The sequence below is a fragment of the Mastigoproctus giganteus genome, chromosome 13 (genome assembly GCF_048544385.1).
Source record: "Mastigoproctus giganteus isolate SK-2022 chromosome 13, ASM4854438v1, whole genome shotgun sequence".
Classification (NCBI taxonomy): domain Eukaryota; kingdom Metazoa; phylum Arthropoda; class Arachnida; order Uropygi; family Thelyphonidae; genus Mastigoproctus; species Mastigoproctus giganteus.
The window spans coordinates 62,367,902-62,395,352 of NC_143587.1; the positions used below are offsets into that span (position 1 = coordinate 62,367,902).

Consider the following 27,451-nt stretch of genomic DNA (forward strand, 5'->3'; position numbering starts at 1 on the left):
TAAGCAGGTGAATTAAAAAGTTTAATGAATTCCGCACAAAGTACATGTCACAGGAGACAGGAAATGGAAATCCCCTCAGTTTATTTTTTTCTTGTTGGACACCCGCGTTTCGTCCATACAGTAATTTGTGCTGTTGGAACCAAATATTAGCACGATAAACGAAATACACAGCGACGAAATCAAAAACAGAGTAAGCTTTCCACAATACAGATTTTTTTTTCACAGGTTATTAATGTTATTTATATCACTGCTTTCCTAATGATTAACATCGATGAATGAAATAATCTTTTGAACTTTACAAAATTATTGATTGCACAGAAACTGAAATTTTAGTAAATGCACGTATAATTTAATTGATGATAAAGGAATCGAAATGGAAGGCTGTCAGGTGACCCGGAAACTACAGACCAGTCTAGAAGTACCGAGCAGGTGGGGCTGTTGAGGTAGATTGCTCAATCGCCAGTCATCATCTCCATGAATTCTGGAGAAATAAAAGAAACTCGTTAATATACTTGTAATATTAAGAACAACTTATAATTCAAAATTGATTTTCAAATACCGTAAGTAATTATAATAGCAGAAATTTCACCTTAGGCTAAAAATTTTTTTGGTTCAAATTTGCCTTTATGGTTCTTACCCATGGATCTTGCTACAAGGAGTGAAGAGCCAGCGCCACCTGTCCTAGCACCGGCCACTGGTTTGCAGTGAGTGGACGATCTATTCCTGTGGGTAAATTCGTTTCCAGATTTTAAAACAGCACCAAAGGAGGTAACCCCGAAACTATTTCCTCCTTTGGCGCTGGTTTAAAATTGGGAAAGATTTTTAAATCGGGATTAGAAAGTTCAACCACTGCGAATGAGTAGGCGGAGCTAGCCTGGCTCGCTCAGCGCAATCTTACAGGTGGCGCTGAACTAGGTAGTTCTTTTCTTGTAGCAAAGATCCATGGGTAAGCACCATAAAATTAATTTAATATTTCAAATTACGGTGTTAGGCTTAAGGTTAGTTTTATTTGTCTGCGACAGATTTTAAATTAACATAAATATTAATTTAAAAACAAGGATTAATGATACTTGTAGAAAAGAAAAGTAGAAAGCAAAATACTTTTCGATGGAGCTCTCGCATGCTTGCGGAATTAACGATTGAATTGGTTTTATTGATTTTGTTAACTTTGCATTTCTCTGTCATAAGTCATTACTGTATGCCCGGTGTCCATTTATAAATCTTCGATAAAGAACTGGCTTAATAACTGGCTTTTAATTGTAATGTACAGTTAAAAGAACGTATGAAGGCTGTGTTATATATTTATCTTTAATTTAAGTTACGGTAGCAGAATGTATGTGGAATAAATTTTTTATAGGAAAAAAAAATAATAAAATAAAATAGAATACATAAATACACAAAAATTAAAAAATCGTGTATAAAATTCAGTTGGTTTGGTATGGTTGTTAAAAGGTTCCGGGGGGGGGGCTATTCGAGAATCTGGCAGGTGGACATAATAGTGTGTATTGTGAAAGATAAATTGCCTCTCGACTGATTACATAAAAGTTTAATTTTAATAACGTAATGAGACCGTATTACTCTCAAAACGTAGTTCAATAAATAATGCTTTTTAAGCTGTATAATATACCATTTATCTCGTGTAATTAGAATCTCGTATAATCTTCATCACGTTATGTAGACTACAGTGGAACGAAATGGTGAAGGAAGTAATAGAATTGCACAGGCAGATATAGGTTTGCTAGATTTTCATACCATTACAATGTATGAATATTTAGACGATAATTACAAAGAATTATTTCTTATGTTAATTAACTTGAACTAGTGCCAGATCGTAAACTGGTGTTATTTAAAGAGTGAAGGAAAGGGTGGGAGAATTAATAAACATATTAAATAATACTTATTGAGAGCAAGGGTAAGACGTTAGAAAATCCATAGTTACGTCTCTGGTTGTTAACTGTAGGGCTGATATTACTAGATGCAGTAAAATAGGTAAAATGAAGTTCACAATGAAAATAAAGTTGAATAATAACTAAACTTTCTTTTTTGTTACTATTCAGGATTTGTCTGTCGGGATTTGGAATTCCGGACTGCAGTTGCACCTTATCTTTGCAAGATTTTATGCTTCGGTATTTAGGGTGAGTATCGGCCTTTCTTGATTAATTTAATTTCCTTCTTTTGTATTGCCTAATTTTGTTTTCATGTTAATTTAATAATAACTTGGACGTAGGTAGAGTAACTTATTGCTGTTAACAGTACATTTCCGCACATGGTATGAAAGTGTTCATTTGACTAATCAACAGCTGATCAAGCTGATCAGAATACCTTATTAAGGAACAATTATTCGTACCTGCTTAAGTCATATAATTTTAAATGAAAGCATAAATACTTTTGACAGGTAGAACTTGAAAAATACTAAAATTGAGTAACAACAACGAAAAAGACAGCTTGCAATATAAGGTTTCAGAAGTATTAAATAGAAATTGGAAAAATTGAAACAATTATAAGGCTTAACTGGAAGAAATTAAAACAAGTATTAAAAATTGTGGAAATTTGTAAAACAATAAGTGTACACGTTATATGTTAATTTGAAAATGTGTTGACCTGGACCTTACCAAATCTTTCCAAACTAAAAAAAAAAAAAATATAAAATAAATAATTAAAAATACTGAAATCGTAAACTATTTATAGTTTACAGTAAAGCAAAATCTGATTATATAACTCAATAAATAAAACTGGAATGAAGAAAATTCTAAAACCCAAAAATCAATGCCTCTAAATATTCATACATTTTAACACAGTAGTAAGAAAATATATTAGACTATGTCTGTGCGATTATATTCGTTCCACTGTAACGTGATGAAGATATCTAATTGCATTATTATCGTGATCGAACTACTCTATTTACCGTGCATCAACCTTCATTGTAAAGTGGAGTAAATGAGCATTTCTTGCATAAATAAAGAACGCATGCAAATAAAAGGAGAAATAGTAACTGGAGTATCACAAAATGCTCATTTATTCCACTTTACAATGAAGGTTAATGCATTGTAAATGGAGTAGTTCAATCACGATAATAGTGCAACTAGATGTCTCCATCACGTTATGGAACGAAATAGTGAAAGAAATAATAGAATTGCATAGACATAGGTCTGATAGATTTTCATACGATTAGCATGTATGAATATTTAAGGGCGAAGACAATTATGACAAATAATTATTTGTTATGTTAATTAACTCGTCATATTTCTTGGATTATATTGGTGCTGTACAGTCGAACCAGGGATGCACCATGATGGCAAAGAATATATTTGTGATCATTTTAATATATTAATATCCGTGACGAATTTGAATATCGATATTTGGAGATGGCATTAATGATATACTACGGAAGTAAGAACTAATGTAGTTCAGTGTACTTCGAAAAATTTTATTTTACTAGAAAAAGCAATTTGAAAAGTCAGTTATTTCAGCAAAATAACAGAGGAGCGAGAATTTATTTTTCGTGTTTGAATCATTGAATGGCCGAAACGTTTGGAACAACCCTAATCAGTCTTCTGCAGTTTCCAGGTGTCGCCACGAAGAAAACAAAATTTGATGGATCCAGTTCTGATATTGCGGTGAAAGAATATGGTTTGTAATTGTGATCAATTCCAGCAACACAGTAATTAGCTTGGAAAGTCTGAAGTTGCCCGAAGTAATCAGCTGAAATTTCCCCAAGTAATCAGCTGAAGTTGCTTAGTTACACAAGAGCTAATAAGATCATATAAATAATTGTTCATAAGATATAAATTACAATAAAATTTGAATATAAGGACTGTTTATGGACACAATAATTACTTGTATTTCATCGGAGGATTGTAAACAGCAAATTATTTTAAGAGAATCTGAGAAGAGTTTGCTGTTGACATTGCTCTGAGATTTCATTATGCGCATAACTTATACCGTATACATCCCGGTTTTCATTTTGTTCACTATTTGCCAATGTACGTTTTTGCTTACTAACCTTTTTAAGCTAGTGTGCAAAATTCTTTTATGCTTGTGTTGTTAGCCTTTATCGAATTTTTATATTACCTAATGTATGTTACAACAAACCGTTATATTATTATCCTTTATCATCTACTTCCTTAGTTGTTAGGCGCCTCTGTAGCCAGGTGGGAAGGAGCAGCAGTGCGTAGCACACGCTTCTTGATTAGACCGGGGTTCGAGCCCGTCACCACCAAATACGGAGGATGCGGAAAGGTCAAGGAATGACCACCGCACTTCCCTGAGCAATATGGCCTGAGTTGCTAATGCTCCTAAAAACCAAAAACAACAACAACAAACCTTAGTTGTTGTTGTAGTATGGTTTTAGGAGCATCAGCGACTGAGGCCATATTGCTCCATGTATATTGTCTGTAAATTGCGTGTATTCTGAGGTCGATTTTCTGTTTTCTGAGCAAAAAACCCGATTTTCTGGGAGAAAAAGCCATGCTACCCTCGACTGAGACCGACTAGCTCAGCCACGTTGCGAAAAAGGCCCTCACGTCATCGACGGGAATCCAACTCAGGTCTTTTCTACCCGGTGTGGGGAGGACGGTGATCGTACCAACTGTCCTACCCACGAGAGCTTACTTCCTGAGACTTAGGAATATTGTTTTGTAGAATTATTTGTATAGCTCGATAAGGTAGAATTCATTTCCTTCGCCATCATTTTTTTTGTTTCATGTTTGTGAGCACAATGGTTAGTCTTCACAGGCGAGCTAATATCGCGACTGAATAACTTACGACTGGTGAAATTCCCCTCTCAAATGCCCTTATTTATTTTTAAGACTGACACCATCAATAATGCCATAAGAATTGCTCACACAGCTGATGCAGTTCCCTTCACAGCTGAATAGTGCCTACCTTTTAAATTAAAGATTTCTGATAATTTTATTATCGCGACTGAATAACTTACGATTGGTGAAATTCCCCTCTCAAATGCCCTTATTTATTTTTAAGACTGACACCATCAATAATGCCATAAGAATTGCTCACACAGCTGATGCAGTTCCCTTCACAGCTGAATAGTGCCTACCTTTTAAATTAAAGATTTCTGATAATTTTATTATTGAACCATTAATTGATTTGTGCAATCATTGCGTCGTTCACTTAAATCCTTACAAATTTCGGGAGATGCTACAAAGCATTTCCAAAATCAAAAATTCCTGCGTTGTAACCCATTTCTGTTGACTGTTTAAGAATAAGTTGTGATACAAAGCGATTCTGGTAAATTGATCGTTTGTCATGGTAATTACAATGTTTTCTCAAGGCGAAATTCTCTCTAGCCTCATTTTTTTTCTTTCTGTTAGAGTACTTCTTTTAAAGCATTATGAGTTATCTTCTGTGCAAGCGATCTTAAGCTGTGGGTATCTGAGTGCATTGATTTTGCATTTGTGGACAAAAATACTCTAAATTGAAAGTTAGCGAAGTTCTCCCGTCCCTTTCTTTATTGCTGAAATCCCATAAGGAGAAAAGCCTCATACTTTTTCTCTAGTTTTAAAGCTTTTCTCAGTATTTCGAAGGTTAGAATACAAGCACTTTGGACTGTTAATGATTTTCAGTACTTGTGGCAGCATTCTGAACATACCGTTGCTCTCTAATACGTTGTGGAAAAGGTTTAGGTTCGATTTTCGCTGGCCGAAACTATTTCCTTTGAGAACAGAAGGAACTTTCATGGACTTTTTTTTTTTTAATACCGCGGCGTGTTAATCGGTATCTGTGAGGGTTTTTCATCGTTTATTTCCGAAAGTCAGGTTTTCGAAAAAGGGGCAAACCTACAATAAAATACATGCTGTTTGCTGACACAATATACCAAAGCCTCATGCCCTTATTTGCCTATACGCAAATTCTGAACAGCCCATCGTGACTGATTCTCAGCTTAAGTTTTATCAACATGATTAGACTTCTTTTCAAGATCACAGAATGGAAGTCCACTAGGTTATAACTTATAAACTGTTACTAATGTCATACTTGTTTATATATATCAGCTTTACACTCACTTATCTATAGCACAATTAATTGAACTTTATTAGCATTCGTTTCTAATTGATATTTCCGGATGCTGTCAGAGGGATAAATTGGATGTTTGAGAAAGTTTTTTACTTCAGAATAAATCCAGTACAAACAATGGGCAACACAACCATGGCAATAGGATCTATGAGTTTCTGCTGATTTCAAATTGTTTTGAGTCACAGACGAGATAGCCAACTTAGATCACCGTGATAGTACATAACTGATCTTGGCTCACTCACAGCGATCGGATAGCAACACGGTATTTCAGTTAATGGCCTCATTCCACCACGTAATTCTTACTAGATAGTTAAACGGACTACTTAATGTACTTAAACATTCTTAAGTACATTATTACTATAATAATAATCTCATTTAAAATTCTTGCAAAATATTAATATGAAGAATCCCAACCACCTATGAAAGTCTCGGTGTCATATCTTGTCACGCCATTTTCTATAGAAAAATAATTTCCCCACTTGAGTTTTCGCCTTATAGAGCCATTTCCAGGAATGCATTAATGAGGGGTGGAGGAGGTATCTATAATCTTGTTTGTGTATTTGTTAAATGCTTCGAAGTTACATTTTCCCTGTTTTAATTTTTTTCAAATACTCCAGTTAATTAAAACACTTAAAAACTTTAAGCGAGTTAATTAAAACGCTTAAAAACACTTTTTATATAACGAGCATATCACTGAAATGCATACCAGATTCTTGCATTATGATCTAGTTTTATTTATTTCTATCACTCAAACAACACTTCAAATTTTCTTATCTTTTTACGCTCCTGCGCTTAGACTGCCATACTAATAAGCGAACGCCTTGTCATTATTAGATCTTACAAAAGGAAGAAATTACTTTGAGGAGAGAGAGGTGTTGAAGATGCTTCTATTTTCAAAGATAGATTAATTTAGGTTACTGTATTTTATTTTATGGAAGGTTAGGAAATCTTCCATACAAATAATGAATATCACTGAATCGTTTGTTTTTTTTAATGTGGAATTTTTTTGTTGAACACATGCAAATAGGTTGCATAATTTTAATTTCATATCTTTTATACCCAAACGCGTAAAAGATATGCAATTCAATTGTTTATTGGTTATAAATACAGTATATTGTAATTTTAACTAGAATTTCTGTCATGATAAACGGTGAGCATAGCATTTCTAAGGCCTGTGTTAGAAAGTCGTTACCACAACTTTTATGGATCTTTTGACAACGTGGCGTAGTTAGTCGGACTCGTAAGGGGTTTGTATGGTTTTAACTCCTAGAAGCTTAGGTTTTTGTTTAGCAAACAAGCAAACCGACCAAAAAATACACACTATTATAGACAAAATCTACTGACATCACACAACTCTTATTAAGTATTGCTAATTATTGGAGTTTATCGCTCTGTTCTGTAGTTTTATAAATAATAAAATGTCTAACACGTCGCACTTTTATGATTCTTGCCTTATACCATGGGTCGACAACCTGCGGCTCTTTAACTTTTAGCCCACATGAAGCACAATTTGAAATGGAGTAAAAGTAAAGTGCAGCCATTATCAACCCACTGCAGGATGGAAGCCTCCTCAACAATTCATGCTGAGGGAATAAGAGGACTTAAAAATCAAGGACATGTGAAGTGCAAGACTAAAATGCCTTAAAACTGAAATTGGAGATTTGGAAAGGCAAAAGGCTGCCCTTGTAATTCTACACAAATGGACCGCGACAGATGAGTTGAAAAAGCATGACCAAATTGTGTTCGATGCGTAAAGTAGCTGACCGGACACGTATATAAATTTGAAAATACAGTATTTGCGTTTGGACTTTCCTCAATTTTTGGTTCGACGTATTTCTGCGGGAAAATATTTTCGAACATGAACTATATTAAAAATAAATCAAGAAAACCGTCTGAACAATGCGAGTCTCTCAGCACGTTTAAAGATGAAAATTACGGCATACTCGCCTGATGTTGAGAGACTCGCTCAAGAAGTTCAGCAGCAAAAGTCACATTAATTCGTACCTAACTGGATATTTGTTACGTGTTTTCAGTATTAATAAATATTTAAAAATATATATATTTTTAATAAAACACCTTCCCACTTCATTCCATTTCTTAAAAAACTCCCCCACTTCCCCCCCATCTTGAGCTGAAGTGCGGCTCTTCGGATTCTCTCTTTTTTTAAATTAGATCAAAAATGGCTCTTCACTCATAAAAGGTTGCCGACCCCTGTCTTATACTATTGTTATAAACTTTAATTTTTCCAAACTTTGACGAGTGCATTACAACGTACGATAATCCTGCTTCTTAAACGAATGAATAAATAAACGCATTACGTAAATTATAAAATCTTTAGATAATACTATCTCTATCAAATGTGCTTCTTTGTGGAAATGAAATGATTTCACACCATACATTAAAAGTAGTTTTTATACGTAGGAAAACTGAAAGTCGTGCGGCTTCTCAATTATTACTAACTGTTTAAATTCTAGTAGAGTGTAGGAAAATACAAGTTGAAAAGTCTGTCTCTAACAGTGTCAAATTTTATATCAGGTTGAATTTGACATTTTAGAAATTTTCAAAGAGGGAAGACTTTTATCACAATAAAGGTCGATTGATAAAAGAGTCAAAGGACCTTTATCACAATATTTTTCAATCGTTTAGTCATTAAAAAGCTCTTACCGTCAAAGTCAACGGTACCGCTACCGTCAGTATCGATTTCAGCAATCATTTCGTCCAATTCATCTTCAGTTAGCTTATCGTCCAATGCTCTCAAGATTTCACGTAAGTCCGCAACCACAATATAGCCATTGCCTTCTTTGTCGTACATACGAAAGGCTTCTCGAAGTTCTTCTTGCATAGCTTCTGTGTCCTCCTCTACCAGAAACCTAGCAGTTAGTGTAAGAAATTCATCCCACTCCAGCTCACCGCTACCTATAAGAAGAATAATAATAAAAAAAGATTACTAGTCCTTTAATGCTACTAAAACATTGGACTAAAAATGAAAGAACGTATTATATTGTGTGTGTGTACAGTATATAAAATTTCTTTATAAATATGAATTCGTAATCGATTTTTATGTTAATTTTCTCACGTTTAAGCTCTAAGGAATCAAAACTACGTCTGTACATATCGATAATTGCAATAAGGGGTTGCGTAAGATATAAAGTGCAGTGCATTATGCAAAACCTTAAAATGCTACTTTGGTATAAAGTTTACAAAAGTTGTGTAAGCGCAGAAGATTTTTCAGAGACATTTTCTTTGGTGAAAATAATGTTCTGAACTCCAATTGACTTCATTTTTATCCGCTTTTATTAATCTGGCTAGTAGAAGTTTCACGTTTTTTATATTTCTAATTAACCAGCGCAAATTGTTCATTTATATAAGAAACCCATTAATTTGAGACCATAATGCCCTGATATCACCCAAAACCAGTTTATTCATTTCAACAAATGTACACATCACCAGGCCCTCTTACAGCAAAACAACAGCATCTGAATATCAAAAAAAAAAAAAAATAATAATAATAAAAAAGTTAATTCCCCCCTGTTGCTAGCTCGGAGAACACCACACGCAACTTCAAGGGGGATGGGTGTAAAATTGTTTTAAAATTTTGTCTCAGGTTTTAAATGTGTTTTTTGTTTATATCAAATGTCAATTTTAGCCTTTATATCAAACTTTAGTTGATATTTTCCATTCTACCCGCTACACAGCGGGTAAAATGCAAAACTGGCAGTCGAGTTCCAATTTAAAAAAAACTTATTGAATTGATCTTTCAGCTGGTATGTGTTTCATGAGTGTAGCTTGAAGTAATTCTGAATAAAAAAATATCAAAATCGGAAACATCATTTACGAACACCCTGTATATATATATATATAGGTTAAAATTTAATTCTTAAAAGTAAGTGGTGTATTTATTTCTTATCAAACTCTAATCCAAATGAAATAATTAGTTTTATTCATGGGGTGAGAGGGAGTTCATAAATTATTTTAAATTATTTAAATTATAAAAATTTTTAGAAAGGCGCATTATGGCAAACTTTGAGAACCCCTGAATTCCTGTACATAGAAAAATAATCGTGGAACCAATTATGAAGAGAAACATATTAGAGAATCTAAAACATTTACGTCACCATTGCATTTTTTACAATTACATTATCAGAGAATTTTTACCGCATGCGATTTTACATGTTCGTCGTCATTAACAGCTTTATTTACAATGTTTTTAGTTAATATATATCATTATTTTATATTATTATTATGTAGCCTACATTATGTAAATATTATTTACATTATGATAAAGCTTTTTCTATACCCGGAAAAATCCTATAACTTCTAAAATGATGCTTTTTGAGACATTGAATATGTATTTCAGGGGTTATGAAACAGAAATCGTCGGATTTCGAGATTGGAGAAACAAACCAGAGATGCTATGGAGAAGTTTAAGGTAAATATATTCGAATGTAAATATATATATAAATAAAATATGAAGAAATTTCCCGCCAAGCCATATGATTAAAATAAAATTTTAATATATGCCTTGACGGGTTCATTTCAAAATTGGCTAACAGAGTACGTTTCTCAAAGACAATATGAAACATTTTTTGTTTATATATAACTATCAAGAAATTTCCCTTTTTAAATAAGGGTTTCTCAAGGTTCATTCTGAGCAGACTCTACTCGTTGACGTATGTGTTTCTTCTTGGAAACTTTTTCGGGAAGATGTAAGACTTGTTTATCACAGACGATATTAAAACTATTTATTTCTTGTAAGAAGACATATCGTTGTAAAAATTTGAAGGTAACTCATTAATTTAGCTGTTGGGCCAAAAATAATAATTTTAAAATAAATATATATAAGTGAAATATTGTGCCGTTTTGTGGTAATAGAATTAAAATAATTAATAAATTATTAAATAGAAAAATCTATAATTCTGGATATGGGAGCTACGTTGCAAGCAATTGCTCTTTTTCAAAAACATCATGATTAAACAGGCTTATAGAAAAGTTGGATTTATAAATAATTCAAAATTAATTGGAACCTTATACACTTCTTTAGTTATTATCACTTCACGCATTTGCTAACCTATCGTGGTCATAGCACTCTCGCATATTAATCGATAGGACTGAAGAGATCTCATTTCGTATTTTAAATTATTTATTGCGAAATATCGTACTTTATGGTGCGATGCCAAAGATACTGGCCATGATTATTATTTCTGCTGTAGCTTCATCAAAAGAAAATGTTAACTTGCTAACAGCCTATTTACCGTCTAATTCCAGTATTCGTGGTCTTGGTAAATCTTTTTTTCAGTATAAAGCACGTCCCATACAATGTCTATTTTGTTGAGGGATGTCTTACTTCCTGACAGAACGGGAGGAATTTTTACAAACTTTTTTCACAGCAACCTAATTAGTTGGTTTCCCGAAATCTTGGTTTTTCAATTATTTTCTGCAAACATAGAATACACGTAGTTATTCTGTGGTGATATACTAATACTTCACATCCTTAGTTGTTATCTCGAAACCTTCCATCATAGATATAAGTTCCGTCAGTGTCGATCTAGAGTTGGGGGGTGGGAGAGAGAGAGAGACAGAGAAAATCTAATCTTTTATTTGCATGTATATGAATGCTCTTCCACTTGACTACAAACCTTCTTGAATATTCTCTGTTAATATCATACATACTGATCTCTAGATTTTCTCTGATGTGGATTCTGATAATCGATTTATTTGAATACTAGTAAAATTCAATTCAAATTTGTTCATTTTTATATTTTTCACCGTAAGTCCTAGACACGATCGCATTTTTCTGTTAAACGTAATAACTATAACAACCCCATCTAAAAAGTTAGCATTTTCACATTTTGATCGCTTCATTAAGCAACTTTTCGCTGTAAAAATCCTAAATAACCCATCTTTGAGTACTGTTCTAATATCTGAGTATGATGTCCCATAAATGCTCGAAGTTCTAGATTCCGACAATACAGAGAATAATGTATTTATAGAAAATCAGTTTTATTTACAGAATTCAGTTCTGTATATCCCCACGTTATTTTGTATCCTGCTATTGCTAAAATTTATTTGTTTATTCATTATATATATATATATATATATAGTTCAGTGTGATGTATTTGAATATTGAATATATTCAAATACATCACACTGATTTGAATATTGGATATATTCAAATCTATAATTGCATATATCTCGAAGCTTACCATCTGCGTCAATCTCAATAATTAAATCCTTTAGATCTTGTTCTTGAAACGTCTGACCTAGAGTTCTTAGGATGGTGGACACCATACTGGTATGGATACAGCCTTTCTTGTCCCTGTCAAACATATCGAAGGCCTTCCTCAGCACTGTGAATGAAAAGAAAAGTGATTTAGCCATGTATTTTCTTTAGTTTCGTGTAAAGAATTGAACATACGTTATAACTGACAAAAACAGATAAACAACGTTAATTGAGGAAACACTTATCTTTTATCACAAATATCGTAATGATCTTCACTTATCTAAAAATTTCACATAATTCAGAAATAAATGATATGCGTGGAAAATTTCAGAAGAGCACAATATCAGGAAACAACGATGTCTCATTCTGAGGTGAGCTGATTATATATATTATATTCAGCTCGTCGAAAAATGAGAAAACTTTATATATATATACACCTCTATCTTTTTTGTGCTATATAAAAATGATGTCAATGTTTTTTTCTAGTGTCAATATTTTAGCAGCAATTGAAGGTTTTGTTTTTGCGAGATTTAGATATATTATATAAGTGTGTACCAATAATAACTTTTTTTTTAGGTTTGCTGTTGCTACCAAACGAATGTTTCAGTTATCTCCAGACTTCTGCTATGTTTGTGGATATTATATAGTTCAGAAGCGGTTGAAATATAAGATCACAGATAGCAGATTTGAACTGCTTGTGAAGAAGTTTATTGTTGAATGCCTATGGGTGACCAAGGCAAGTTGTGAATGCCTCATTTCTGATCTATCTGGTACATCTACTACACTGCTGCCCTACGGTAGTAGAGAAGCATTAGAGGAAAAGTGAATGGCTGCTATTTTCTTCTCCTCCAGTGCTAATCGAGTCCCTTTGGTCTAAGAAACTAAGTCTACAAGTTAAGAAGATGTTAGTATTATAAGAATTGGAAGACAAAATGACAATGTCAAGCGAAATTCCTAGCAGACGTTTTGCCTTGCAGTTTCTTTATAATATTAAGAGTGAAAATTATAAAGAACTACTTGACAAGTTGATTGAAAATTACGTGAAAATGCAGAATGTCAGTCAGACTCTGTTAACTTGCATTCTCACCTCGACTTTTCAGACTAGATATGGACATTGTTAGTAAAGAGCGTGGGAAGATATTCTACCTAGTCAATGGAGGAGGGGTATCAAGGAAGGTGGGAGTGAATTATGATGGGCAACTATCATTGTTTCTTGACTCGGATGATCAAACCAGCCACGAAAGACAATGACTTCAAATGAAAATTTTTAAAGGTTTTTTTTGATTAACCCGAGGAAGCCTTCTACTTTAATTTGTGATTTTTTATCTTGTTTATTTGTAGCATAGGTTCATATTATATTCTATACAGAAGTAACATTATTAAATAAATTTTATATAGTATTATTGAATATTTGTTTTTCTTTAATTTCTGTAAAAATCACTAATGCTTTGCAAAAATTATGGTCATATTCCGAATCTTACGCAGTATTTTTAGACATTATTAAATCAAGTAGGAAAATGTCATGAAAGCGTTCTGCAGAAAACGCGCATGTGCATCCATACAATCCACCCTTTCTGGTTGGACTCGATAGTGAAAGACATATGTTATGTATTTTATTATTTGTTTTGTTCTTTAATCAGTAATTACATATGGCAAAAGTCCAAGAAATCTTTAAGCGTGTGGTACTGTGCTCTAAATACTTTAACGTGTAAAAGCAACCAGCCACATTATTGATGGTATTAGGTGACAATTTCTCACCACGCAGAATTTTACAGAGGAATGTCTTAAATAAATGTACTGCTAGGGTGAGGCGATTAAATTAATTTAAATTAAAATACTCTACGATTTTAAAGCTTTTCAATATTGATTATCGAAATTAAAATAAAATACACAAAAAAAGCGAATAATGCATAAATTACGTAGTAAAGATAAGTCATACAAAAAGTCTGAAAATAATTTTTTCGCCTCCGATTCCTGGTTCATTGGTTCACTATTTATTTTCAGAGCATATTAACTGATGCCACAATCACATTGCTGAGAGTAATGAAATAATATTAATAATAATAAAAAAAGGTGGAACTCCTTTTTATTTGCAGTGACCTACCCAACCCTCGAGCCCGAGAAACTAACTCTAGAGAAACCATAACAAAATATTCTTCATTTGACGCTCTTTTAATTATTACGTGTAAAGGTAGCAAATTTTTAACTTCAGTTAAAATGTGGCTGTAAACTACGTTTTTAAAAACACAAAGTGTTAGGTTTATATAATAGAGTGGAATATTAATGAAACATGGATGGAACAAATCTTGAATGATTTATACTCATTAGAGATGGGGGAAATAATGAAATAAAACTGTTTATATTGAGGATTGTGATTGATGGCTAGCAGAAGAGAGTAAAAATAAAACAGACTGTATTTTAAAGTACCCCATATTATTACCTGCTGAATAATGATGCTAATAATCCTAAATAAATACATATGTGCGTATATATGTATGTAGAGGTCACACACTCTGCTGAAGTTTTTCTGCAAAACCGAAATTATAGTCTCATGTTACTAAGGAAGTTTGTAATCCAACACATGGTATGACGTCATCTGTTCAAGGAAACACTTGATATAAGCACCAAGTATAATTTATAGCTGAAGTGACATTTAAACAAGCTGGCTAAGTCTGCACCGAGAATGTGTCTGATTATTGAACAAACAGAAATGTAAATTAAATCCACTCTTAAAGATATTTATGCCTCTTAGTAATCGAGTCTGTACCATTCTGAAGAATCAGTAGTAACCTCAAAATATTTTCTGCTTATTTTGCAGTCGATAAATAGTTGGAAATGCGGTAATGGAATTATCTTCATATTAAAATACTGCATTTTAAATGAACAAAAATAATGAATTCACTATGAAAGAATACCTATTTAAACAGAATTTTCTTGGGTGGGAAGATAAAGGTAATTTTGTAAAGTGACGTTTCATTCTTTTGAAAGAGAATTAATATCTTAAAGTAAAATCTATTAATTTAACAACTATTCCTACTACTTATTCCTACAGAGCGCTGGCTTTTTATTTTGTTGATCGAAATTTCTAGCAATGAGACTTTTAATATATTATTCTTTTGGGGCTTGGCTGCTGCCACTTCTAGCTTCTACTCTGCTCGACAAAATTAACAGAAAATGAATATTTTATTATGAACAGTGTCGTCGAAGGCGAATATTTGATGGATTAGGCACCCTGGCATGCAAATTCCGAGTGTTCAATAGAAATTGATCTATCATAGAGTAGCACACTATACCGCCGTAGCCTAGTGGTCAAGAGCGAGGATGCATAAGTGCATGTGCGTCGAGTGACCAGGGTTCAAATCTGTGACTGCTAAATACGGTGTTGTTTGCTGCATTCTCTCTACCCCTGTGAACTCTTCTGACTGTGTGGTCGTGCTGGCGTATAAACAGAAAATTTATTTATTATTTATCCATGCCTATAAATACACGGGTGGCGATCACATCACATCTTTCCCGGTTTTTAGCTTGCTCAGCGGAATAGCGACATCTCCAGTACTCAGGATGGCAAGTCATCGTCGTTTAGATGATTCTTTGAGATGGCGGGCCGTTAGACGACTTGAAGCCGGATATTCGCAGGCGGAGGTGACATGTTGGCTTAAGCCATAATGTGTCATGCATTGTCGTCTCGGAACTGTGGAAGCAGTTTCAGATGACAGGAAAAATTACAAGAAGAGTTGCCCAAGGTCGCCCGAGGGCTACGTCAACCAGAACAGACTGCTATCTGGCCCTAATAGCAAGACGGATTCCTATGATGTCCTGTCATAAACTGTCTCTTGAGGTTGCTGGGGCCACAGGTGAAAACATTTCCAACCGGACGGTGCTAAGAAGGCTCAATTCAAACAGACTCTACGCAAGGAAGCCAGTTGTTTTTATCCTATTTATCCTAAACCAGCATCTGAATATCAAAAATTAATATTACTGCAGAGCTCGTCGAAAGTGGTGCCATGCACATGTAACTTGGAGCCCCGACAAATGGGGTACATTGCTGTTCACCGATGAGTCCCGTTTTAGTCTCCAAACAGATTCTAGACGATATTTCATCTGTAAACAACGAGGAACGCGTTACCATCCTTCCAATATCAGAGAAAGGGACACTAACTAACGGTAGAGGCGGTGTTCTTGTGTGGGGCGGAATGATGATCAACGGTCGCACCCCTCTTCATATTTTTGATAGGGATACTGTAACTGCGCAGAGGTACCGAGAACAGATCCTCCAACCCTATGTGCGACGTTTTAGGAGTGCCGTTGGCCCAGATTTTCTTTTCATACATAGAGCTCAAGTGTTAGAGGAATATCTTGACAATGAAGATATTCAACCACTGCCGTGGCCAGCATGATCACCAAACTTAAATCCGATCGAACATGTGTGGGAAGTCCTTGTGCATAGCATTGCACGCCGACAACCAACTCCTCGGTCACTCGATGAGCTAAGGTCTGCGCTGATGGAAGAATGGGATTTTTTTTTGCCACAGAACCTTATATTGAGTATGGTTCACCGCTGTTTAGCCGTTGTAGAGGATCATACGCCGTACTAATATCATGAACCATTCTTTCGAGCAATTGTATCTACTTCTGTAATATGGCCTTTTTGGTAATTCTTATACAACCCTTATAAATGTCCCTTGCACCTGTCCGAAGTGTCTCGCTGTCTCCTCTTTTCATCGCTATTCTGTGGTACACCACCATACCAAATTTTGTCCCGCGTCACCGCAAGCTGCACGAGTTACACCACGTTTTATACGTGTTCTCTAATTTTTCGGGCAGTGTATGTTAAAACACCCTGGCAGTAGGGATGGGGGCAGCCAATTAATAAAACAACAAGAAGTAGGACCAAAAGGCTAGTTTCCAAATTTAGAGTTTTTTTTTTTTTTTTTTTTTTGCTGTACTGCATAGTTTAAAAACTCCGTGTATACACTTAGGTCTTGGTCCTTTGTATTTATGATTTTCAACGTGCATACCACTGGACTAGAAATGTTAGTTCGCACAATTTTCAGATTCTTGATATAAACTGAGTCCCCCATTGTCAAATGAACTCCACTGTGAAACACAATGGGCTTACAAAATTTAAATTGTCTAATAGCACACCACAGGATATGAATATAATTATTCAGAATGTATGCACATGCAGGATTATTAAGTTTAATTTAAAATAATTTGCCAATGTTATAAATTTACAAAATATAGGCTCATTTGCGAAAACCGTAAAACACTATAAGGGAGTAAAATTGTAAGGTACTTTAAATATTATTTTCCTGTAATGATATTTCTCTACTATCAACGAAATAGTAGAGAAATATCATTCCTGATCAACGAAACCGATTAAAATGTTTCTGATAAAACTATGTTCTTTTCGGCTAAAGTCAGTTTTTTTAAACTAAGAACTTAATTAAAACTCAGGTAACATCCAAGAATATAGTAGTATGTGCATTACAGTGTTGCCTCTAACACCAATAGAAAACCACATTATAAAACATCGCTAATTCAGAGTAAATTTTCAATTTCCATTTTGTCAACGAATTTCCATAAGAAAATCGAAATTTGTAATAGCTGATAGGCTTTCTCAGATAAATAATAAATATACTATAATACTAGTATTGTATACTTATTACTACCTGAACAAAATTAATTGATATATTGGGACGTTTTTCCATAAGGAACGAAGGGATTGGCTGTAATCTATTTTAAGTTTATTTCTGTTATTCATTTATTTCTTTTTATTTGTTTATTCTGTTTAGTTATTTATTTCCCAACAAAAGAAATTTTCTTCAAATGGAACCTGAAATCTGATTACCGCCTTTATGATTTGCATGAAAGAGGAGCTATTTAGTATGGTACTAAAATGAATGTTATTCTTCGAAAAAAACTATTTCCTTCTCCCTAGAATACCGATTTCTTCACAATACCAGCACCTAAAGAAATCCGACCCCTAAGCAACATCCCCGAAGTGGGCTGCAACTAAGCGGTTTTGAGCTCCATCGCCAAATTTGGTTCCCGAAGCCAGCGCGATCTTTATTTATCTTCGCTCGTGCAAGTTATGCCGCGACGCTGTCCTTAGACGTCTGGGCGTGCAAGATTATCGCAGGCACATGTGCACATACACAATGACGTTTTGAGTTAAGTGGGTGGGAGATGCGTAGTAAGGGATTTCTCGCATCTTTAAAAAATGGACGTACACATGCTTAGGAGTATATTCAAAAAGTACAAATTAATAGGGGAGTGAATGACAGAAAGAAACTTACTTTAAATAGGGGTGGGATAACGATAACATTGCTTTACTTTCTTTCTTTGGGTCCAAAGAAAGTTTTCTTAGCATTTTATGACGCCGTATCCGATTTCACGAGTCAGAAATTATGAAAGATATTTATGTTTTGTTAAATCATTCCTACTCAACAGTATGGAATTCTACTGTTCGAGTATTCGGTTCTGTTTTTCGTATTATCGACGTGCAAAAACTTCTTAACTTTGTGAAAAAGATCCAGATATAGATGCATTCTCGTTCTTCATGTTGTATATTTAGAATTACTTAAATATTTAGGACCAAACTTTTAAAAAATGGACGGCAAGCGTAGAACATTTCTAAAAACAGGACCCTCACTTCAGTGATAGAATATTTGCACATATCTGCTTGCTTGTAGGACACTGAACTTCATTAAATGGTCTTCTGATATAAAAATTATGAAAAAATATGAAAAAAATGTTATAAATAAATAATGCACTTATTCGGGGATGCCAGTTTTATTATATGACAAAATTCTCTAGGTCTGAAATTTCATTGAGGTGATCTCCATTCATTCCCTTTCCCCGAAATTTCACCAGTGAAATTTGTAATTAATTCCCAAGGCTTGTCTCGTATTTCAAATTATTACCAGGAATTTTCTGCATTTCACTAATGTCAACTTCAGGATTTCCATGTGGCCATGGAAATCCTGAAGAACTGCAAAGGGCTGTGTCATGACTTCTAAGAGCCAAGATACAAACAAAAAATGTCAGGAAATGAATAAAAAGGTCTCATTAATGTTTGAGACCTTTTCATTCATTCAATTCGTTGCTGTCTCACTATATGAAAAGTCCCATTGCTATTATTCATTTTGCCGCTCCTGAGAGCTGGCGCCTCCAGGTCGCTTTCAGGCTTCCATCTTAACACGGGTTTGAAACCACACAAAGAAAGCCGGTATTCGAAAGAGATTTAAAACCTGAAATGTGTAGTTAAACATCGTTAATTATTATAATATTTTTTGTCCTAAGTTCACTTAGAATTCCAGTAATGAAGTTTAATGTATTTATGAAATTATCAAGATTTAACAACCAGTTCTAGCTCCTGTAATATAAATTCAGTGATATAAATGTCGTAATATAACTTTTTAAAACGGATTTATTAATTGTTTATAATTTTTTTTTTATGACAGGCGCCGTTTGAGCTTATCACAAACTCATCCAAAGGAAAACCTTAACAAAACCCTACAGTCTTCTTGGTTAACATCATGTGAACCCCGACCTTTTGCTGTACAATAGCATTAACATCGGGGTCATAGACCTCGAAGGTTAGGTTTCCGCCCTTGATGTTAAGTCGCTGGACAGAAGGAAGGCAGCCAGTCACTGACGCCTTTTACCTATCATAGGATAGACAATTACATATTTATAACTCATAGATCGACTGAAGGCTTAACAGAGCTCTAGATTAATTCATGAAAGAAAGACAGTGCTTTTTTGTGTCACCCTCCCCTCTTTTATGCTATTTCTTTCAAAGTATATTTTCAAGAATCGTGGTTAGATATGCCAGCATTAATAGTAATAATATGTAATAATATGATTTAATCAGGTAAAATGTTTGATAATTGTTATATGAGCAGTACCTTACGCAGAAATTCTTTTCGGCAGAAGAATGCTTTCCTCGAAAAAGAGCACGTATCTTACAACGTCACATTATGTTTGACAGTCGTACTTCATTGTGAGGAAGTATAAAAGTTTTTGCTACTCAGTGATGCACACAAATGGTACCTACCCAAGAGGAGCTAGAAGAAAACCTGGAAGACATAGGCGGAGATGGATAGATGAAATTCATGAGTTTGTGGGTAGTAAATGGATTGCCAGTGCTCAAAACAGAAGGAACTGGAAAGTTGCTGGAGAGGCCTTCATCCTGCAGTGGATTGAAAATGGCTGATGATGATGATGATGCACACCCGTGTAAATGGAACGAGATAATATGTAACTCAAAATTTAAATTGCTATGTGTAGAAATTAACTTGTGCTATTGAAATTCTGGGTGTGCTGTTCAATTTGTCAACTTTGTTTATGCTTGTACAGGATCCAAAAAATTCTCTTCTCCTCGTATAATTTGAAGGGACATGAAATCATTCTGATAACGAAAACACTTTGCCCATGAATGTTTCAAAGGAAACTTCCTATACACTTTTCACTAAGAACCTCATGGTCGATCACGCAGTTATTCGAGATATATTAGTGTCTTTTTAATAAGCTGGTCAGAATTGATTATAGTCAATATTAGTCACTAGAGAAAAAATATTGGGGTTAAAACTCAAGTCCATTCAACCCATTTTTAGAAATGTTTTAATGTTATTACTGTCGTGAAACTATACACAGTATAAAGAGTTGTTTAGAGTTTGTACTGAGACAACTAAGGCCACGAGGCATCAGTACATTGTGTCTGTGAATTGCATGCATTTCATAGTCAGTTTACCTCTTTTGTGAAAAATGGAACACTTCAACTCCCACCTGACCATGGTGTGAAAAATTCCTTAAAAGTCTGTTGTGACAGAAATCGAAGAGTGACACATTTAGGCCTTAGCTGCCCTTATGTCGTTAAGCTTCATTCACAATAACTGTCATTACATGAATAGAATTCAGGCCTTTTCCACAGTGTGAGACAGATCAGTGTCGCTGTCTACTGCACCATCAGCGAGGACACCACACAAAACGAAACAGACGATGTGAATAACTGCTTTCTTTTGTGTATTAGGGATTGACAGTGAGCATGGTCGATTCACAGAAGTACTGCATCAGAAAATATGCATTACAATCGTACCAATAAAGGTACGTTGACTGGCCATGAGAATGTGGTAGAACGCTTGTTCGAAGTTACACACATTGCTTGTTAGAATCTGCATGATACATAAAATACACGAATCATTGTTAATTGAGACCCCTGTGTGCTTGCCGTAAGAAGGAACTTAACACTTCTCTTGTGCCGACCGGGCTAGCCGGGTGGGTAAAGTGCCTGCCCTGCAACCCAAAGGTCGCGAGTTCGAATCCCGCCTCGGGCTTGGATCAGACTAGAAAATGCAAAAACCTTGGGAGGTGCAATATGGCCACAGAAGCCGATGCGACAACAACTAACAAAAAAAAAAAAAAACTTGTCGTATGACTGTTTCTGAGTATAAACACGCTTGGGTAATAGTACAGTGGCTTCGCTTCTTCTTACTCGCTTGAAGCGTCTTGGGTTCGATCCCGTCAGAGACTGCCGGAATTCTAAAAGGTCTCTTCCACAAGAGCTGTAGTTAGTCAACCTCACACGCAGGGAGTATTGTTCGCCTATCACTTATTCCGAGTTTTTCAACCCAGAACGTTTAAAGTCTACTCCTGAATACATAGTATACAAAACTATATGAATTGGAGTATCAAAGTAACTGGCACACCATGGCCTAAGTAGTCGATGCGTCAAGGACAACCGTATAAACAGAAAAAAAATTTATGATATTAAGGTTCCCCCGTAAATGATTACATCTACCCATATATTTATTTTGTCTGTAAATTGCGTGTGTTCTCTGGTTGATTTGCCTGTTCTGCTGGACGAAAAAAAACCCAGTTTCTTGGGGGGGGGGACCTTGCTATCTACGCCTGAGACCGACTAACTCAGCCACGGAGTGAAAAAAGCCCATTAAAGTTCCTCGCGTCATCGACGGGATTCGAACCCCGGCCTTTTCCACCCGGTGTGGGGAGGACGGTGACGATACCACTGTGCTATTTTTTATTATACGGCTACCAAACTGATAGCTGTTTCGGTGTTACATCATTCTCATGAGGGAGCATGAAAATATCTTAGTTCGTTCTCGGCAAAGTGAGACATTAGGGAAATATGATTTTTTTTTAGTGCCGTTTCGTTTATTGGTTCATGGGTTAGGAATTTCTTGGTGCATCGATTAATTTGATCATAGTGCGCCAGTGCATATGTCAGTGGACGACTTGCATGTTGTACAGGCTGAAACACCCGGAATAACTCATGAGGATAAACCTACTTTATCCGCCGGAGATCTGCTAACTACAGCCCTAACCGAAGAGGTTTAAGAATTCCTACAGTCTCCGATAGGATTGGAATTTCCACAGGAGTGACAGCGGCGAACCCACTATACTATCATGGTGGACTGAAATTTCGGTTTTCCGCTATTTCAGATAGCAAAAGAACATCCGTACTATTATGATTAATATTTTCTAACTTTCCCTGGAGTTCTATGATTTAAATATATTAAATAATTTTAGACCAGTAATAGTCAACGGGTGGTACAATTGTATACCTGTGGTACGAAAAAGTTTTTCTATGGGGTTGTGGAAATATTAAAGCGAATACATTTTATCTTTACTACAATTCTAGCCTTAAATTTCTATAAAAATAACTGTTCTCATACAATAATAATGTTTTAAGATACATAAGGGGTTTAGAAAATGTAGCAAGAGATTAATGACCACAGTTCTAAATCAAGGCTGAAATATCTCACGGTTCTGTTCTTTAACTTGCTATCTTCCTTTTGAAATTTATCATTTCTTGACCTTTCATCACCAAATTGGAAAAGTCTACGAAAAAACCCAAGGTCCGATTACTCCTTACAGACCAGAGACATTTTTATAAAGCTCTTTCTGTATTCCGGTCAGGATTATACTTATCCTGTTCTTGGCGGAGGTTGTAGGTTACAGACACAGCTTACTGACGTCTCATGATTTTAGTTGCTCTGGAGCTTACTTGAACAACTGAAACGTCTGCTTTCTAGCTTACTCCCATTGGCTGAAAATTTTCTCCATAGTTTTGTTAATGATAATCTTTTTTTTTTCTTCTGGAATGGGTCCCCAGAAGATCCCGGCCCACCTTCTGACAACACCAGGTAGGTCAGAGTCTCTTTTGAGACGGTACGTTTTTTACTTGGACTGGCCCACCTTCCCGTGGTGTGGACGAGCACCCAGAATCATCTCTTCAGGTGACATACTCCTGGGTAGCCAAGTGACGAGAACACAACAATAGAACATGCACACTTCTTGTACAAATCTACACCAGTCACATTTCTGGCCCTTTTACAGATGATTCTGTTCTTCCCAGCAACATGAGGCGGAGTTGAACAGACGTTCCAGGTGCCGTCTTTTACATACACACACGTCCACATCTTTTAGTTGATAATATGTTTACATTCCTCCTTCTTGGTTAACAAATCTTGTACTGCACAATTAACTGGGGTCTGATCCAAGGATAGGATGGAGGAATTAAAAAAAAAGTTTCAAGGGCATTCAGACGTTTCATGCAGAGAAAGTTGAACTTTCTCTACTTGTAACCTTAACCATTAACTTACTTTTCTTGGCACAAAAAAAGTTTCGTATTCATAGCTTCCTCGACTTTTATAAAGCTGAGTTCTTTCCTCTTATTAATTTTTCTTTTGAATTAAACCTGCACAAATTCCAAATCCGCCTTAGCATGGAACACTGTTCCCACATCTTGTGGCACAAAAAAGTTTCATATTAATAGCTTGCTCGACTTTTATAAAGACGAGTTCTTTCCTCTTCTTAATTTTTTCTTTTGAATTAAGCTTGCACAAATTCCAAATTCGCCTTAGCGTAGAACACTGGTTGCACATCTTGGACTGCATCCTAAAACGCACTAAAAATTCCAAATCCTATTCATAAAAGATCGATCAGATTGCTCAGTGATTTTCTACTCTTTCCAAGTGATTCATTCTGTCCCACAGACGTTCAGAAACGAGCCGAATCCGTTCAACTAGTTCATCTAAGGAAGAAAGGTTTCCTCATTATGCTGATGTGAGGAACAATGTCCCTCACATCATTTGCCAAAAACTTTAATATACAGGATACAATTCAACCAGCTCAAAATTCTAGGAAAACTACCACGTGTTACAGTATATTCAAAAGGTATGGCGTCTTAATGCTCCACAAAAATTTGATTGAATTAATTCCACAAGTGTGTCAGATTTAATATCCAGTATTTAACCTCACTGAAAAGACTGCTCGCATTTCTTTTTCCATATAAACACTTCCATGGTTGCTTACATAAAACTTCATAATTTAATTGCAAATCTGCCAGAGCTGTAAGATCTTGCCAATTCCATGGACACCCTTGTCTTCTTTTAATACATTCCATCTTGGCAATGTTCTACACAGAATAATGTCAACAGGTGCTGTCTGAGTGAAAAATAATTCAGGCAGTAGAGTTTTCCAAATTACAATTTCATTTATAGTTAAATTACGCAGAATTACTCTTAACTGTCGTACATAAGAAAAATTCAGTATGTGCGTATTTCTTTTAATTAATTAATTAATTATTTTATTTTAAAACATTTCTTTTATCAGCTTGTGCTCGAACATGGTTGAAGAACCAAACGGATGGATGACTCATTGTATTTGGGAATTTGTAATATGACTCGTTTCTTTTCATTTTCGTTTCAGGGATTCCTCTCTTAGGGAGTTCCCCCTCCGTGTATTATTCTTGTTCTCTGAACTCTCTCCAACTATGTCACATGTCTTGCAATCCACGGTCTTGTCTGTCGAATTCCTGAGGCATCTTACGAAACCTTTGTGAAGTGGTGTCACCGTTTCTGGAGACCTACTTTTTACTGCTACATTAGTTCAATCTCATCTTTCTGTGTACAGTATTTCTGCAGTTATGGGCAGTATTTAGCTTTTTTCCGAAATTCATTGGCTATTTTGATCTGACTTATAAAACATAAATTTAAATAATGTTATATTAAAAGAGATTTAAAACATATCAGTTACGACCAGTGGTGACATCAATTTAAAAGAGAAATCATTTGAAAAAATGATTGAAAAGAAAGCAAAGAGTGTAAATAGGTATCCACTCACGGAATGTCAACCATATTTTGGATTTTAAAAATAATGTAAATAATTAAAGTGTATACTACTTTATCCATTATCATGGATAAAGTAGTATACTTTATAACTATTTTATCCATTATCATGGATAAAGTAGTTATTTGCATTTATTACTATTTTTACTGCTAAAATTACAAAAATGGAAAGCATTAGATTCCGTCTATATTTGAAAAATAAAATAGTTTTGCAAATATGCAGTGAGTCTAGTGCTTGCAATTTTTTTCAATTTAATTATAAACCCAACGTAATGCCTTCACACATAATTTATTAATATTACTAGAATATTTTACCAAATCTCAGGGAAGAATTAAAGATTAATATCAAAGAAATTACAAAAGCCACTTCCCCAACTCCCTCGCTGCAATGGGATGGACTCGAGTCCGTCCCATTGACACCTTAAAATGTATAAAATATGACTAAAATGTATTTAAAATATGACTAGAATGCAATTTGATAATTTTTTACATGCATGACTATAGCTTCCTTTTAAAAAAATTACAATTACTGCACAGAAAAAATTACAAATTTACAATTATTCAAATGTACCCGTGGCAAATAATTCACCAAAATTGTAACGAAACTGTTAAAAAATAACAGAAATGTTGAAAATCGGTCCGAAACTTTTTTGGAAAATTTTACTGTAATTTTTTTTTTTTTTCAGTTTGACTGCTAAATTAAACACATTGCAAAAGGAATCAGTCAAAAGCTTGTTTAGTCTTTAAGTACTTCCATTTTTAATTGAAATCTTTGCGTTAACAGTGGAAGCTTCAAAACTTTTTTTTTTTTTTTTTTTGAATCAGTGAGTGTACTCTAAACGTGACGTCCTGTTTTTTTTTTTTTAAGCAGAATATTTTACAAAAGAATTTTTCAATTTTTTTCTCGCAATAAAAATTACTGAAATCAAACATGAAGGGATAAAAATTTGTAGATAATGCAATAAAAAGTACGAGTTACAAATTACAATTTTTGTATATTTTGCTTATTATTGACTGGCCCCTGAATATTTTTGGTGGCTTTACTGCTAATCTTTGGTGTCAGGCGTAGATCTCATTGTTCACTTAAACTTATCGAACTTTCCTTAAAGCAAATCTTTTAATATTATTGGAAGAAAATTCAAAAAGTTTTATTGCATATTAAAGTTTTATTGTTAGAATCCACGAAATTGCACCAAGATTATAGAATTATCCATAAGCTAAGCGATATTTTACTTGTAATATTTTTTTCATAATTTTAATTCTAATATTACAAATATTTCATTAAGACTGATTTTATATAAGATGGAATTTGTACTTACTTTGAAGCTGCTCTTTGCTCAGATCTTCAACAGACTGGAATATATAAAACCAGGTTTAGATTCGTAGAAAGTGAACTAAACTATGGCATATTTACAGAAGTACAAGAAACTGAGAAAATCCCCCCAAAAAAACGTTTTTTTTTTTTCCCCTTCTTCTGCAGATTAAGTACTTACCATGGTGATGTGGTTTCCTTAGGTCTGGGGTTACGGACGCTACTGAAGTGATGTACGTCGATGTTCACCAACCACCCTGAACCGGCCTTCAATATACTGACGATTTTCTTAGGATCGCTTCCGTTACACCTTCGCGAAAAGACCCACGGGAAACCTATCTGGTAGTGGGATTGCGGAATGCACATTGTTTTTCGAAGAGCCATTTTCGTCCTGGTCACGTGAGTTTTCATTGCGCATGTACGCGTTGAAGAACGCTGCAAGGACGGCTACTGTTTCTTTCAAACTCCGTTATTTTTAGTAGTATCCTAAGATCGCAAGACGCCATCTGGTACACTTGTTGGCACAGTTTTCACTATGGAAGTACCCGGATGCTTCGTCAGGAAGTTCCGAATATTAGTAGCCGAGTAAAACTTGCAGTTTTGGGTTGCTTTTCTGGCCTTCTTTCATATAATATCTTAAGTTACAGACGAGTCTTATACTGACGTAGGAGGAGGCTACGACCGCAGATTTAGTAACTTTCGTCATCGTCCTGCGCTCTCGTCATGTAAATA

The 27,451-nt window shown here is 34.8% G+C and overlaps 1 protein-coding gene across 1 annotated transcript; it reads right to left on the reverse strand.

Moving 5' to 3' along the window:
* LOC150076117 (troponin C) lies at positions 1 to 27,048 on the reverse strand. Its single transcript, XM_090387783.1, has 5 exons — positions 26,901 to 27,048; positions 26,727 to 26,760; positions 12,234 to 12,377; positions 8,695 to 8,946; positions 1 to 481 (listed from the first exon to the last, which is right to left on the reverse strand). Exons 1-5 carry the CDS (start codon positions 26,901 to 26,903, stop codon positions 453 to 455), a joined length of 462 nt encoding a protein of 153 aa, XP_090243909.1. The 5' UTR covers positions 26,904 to 27,048; the 3' UTR covers positions 1 to 452.
* Between the last annotated feature and the right edge of the window lie 403 nt (positions 27,049 to 27,451).

Excerpts from the sequence above, each read along its gene's own strand:
- LOC150076117 (XM_090387783.1), bottom strand. Across the intron at positions 8,947-12,233 it reads TATTGAGATTGACGCAGATG|GTAGCGGTGAGCTGGAGTGG; the intron begins GTAAGCTTCGAG and ends TTCTTCTTATAG. Across the intron at positions 482-8,694 it reads CGGTACCGTTGACTTTGACG|AATTCATGGAGATGATGACT; the intron begins GTAAGAGCTTTT and ends TTATTTCTCCAG.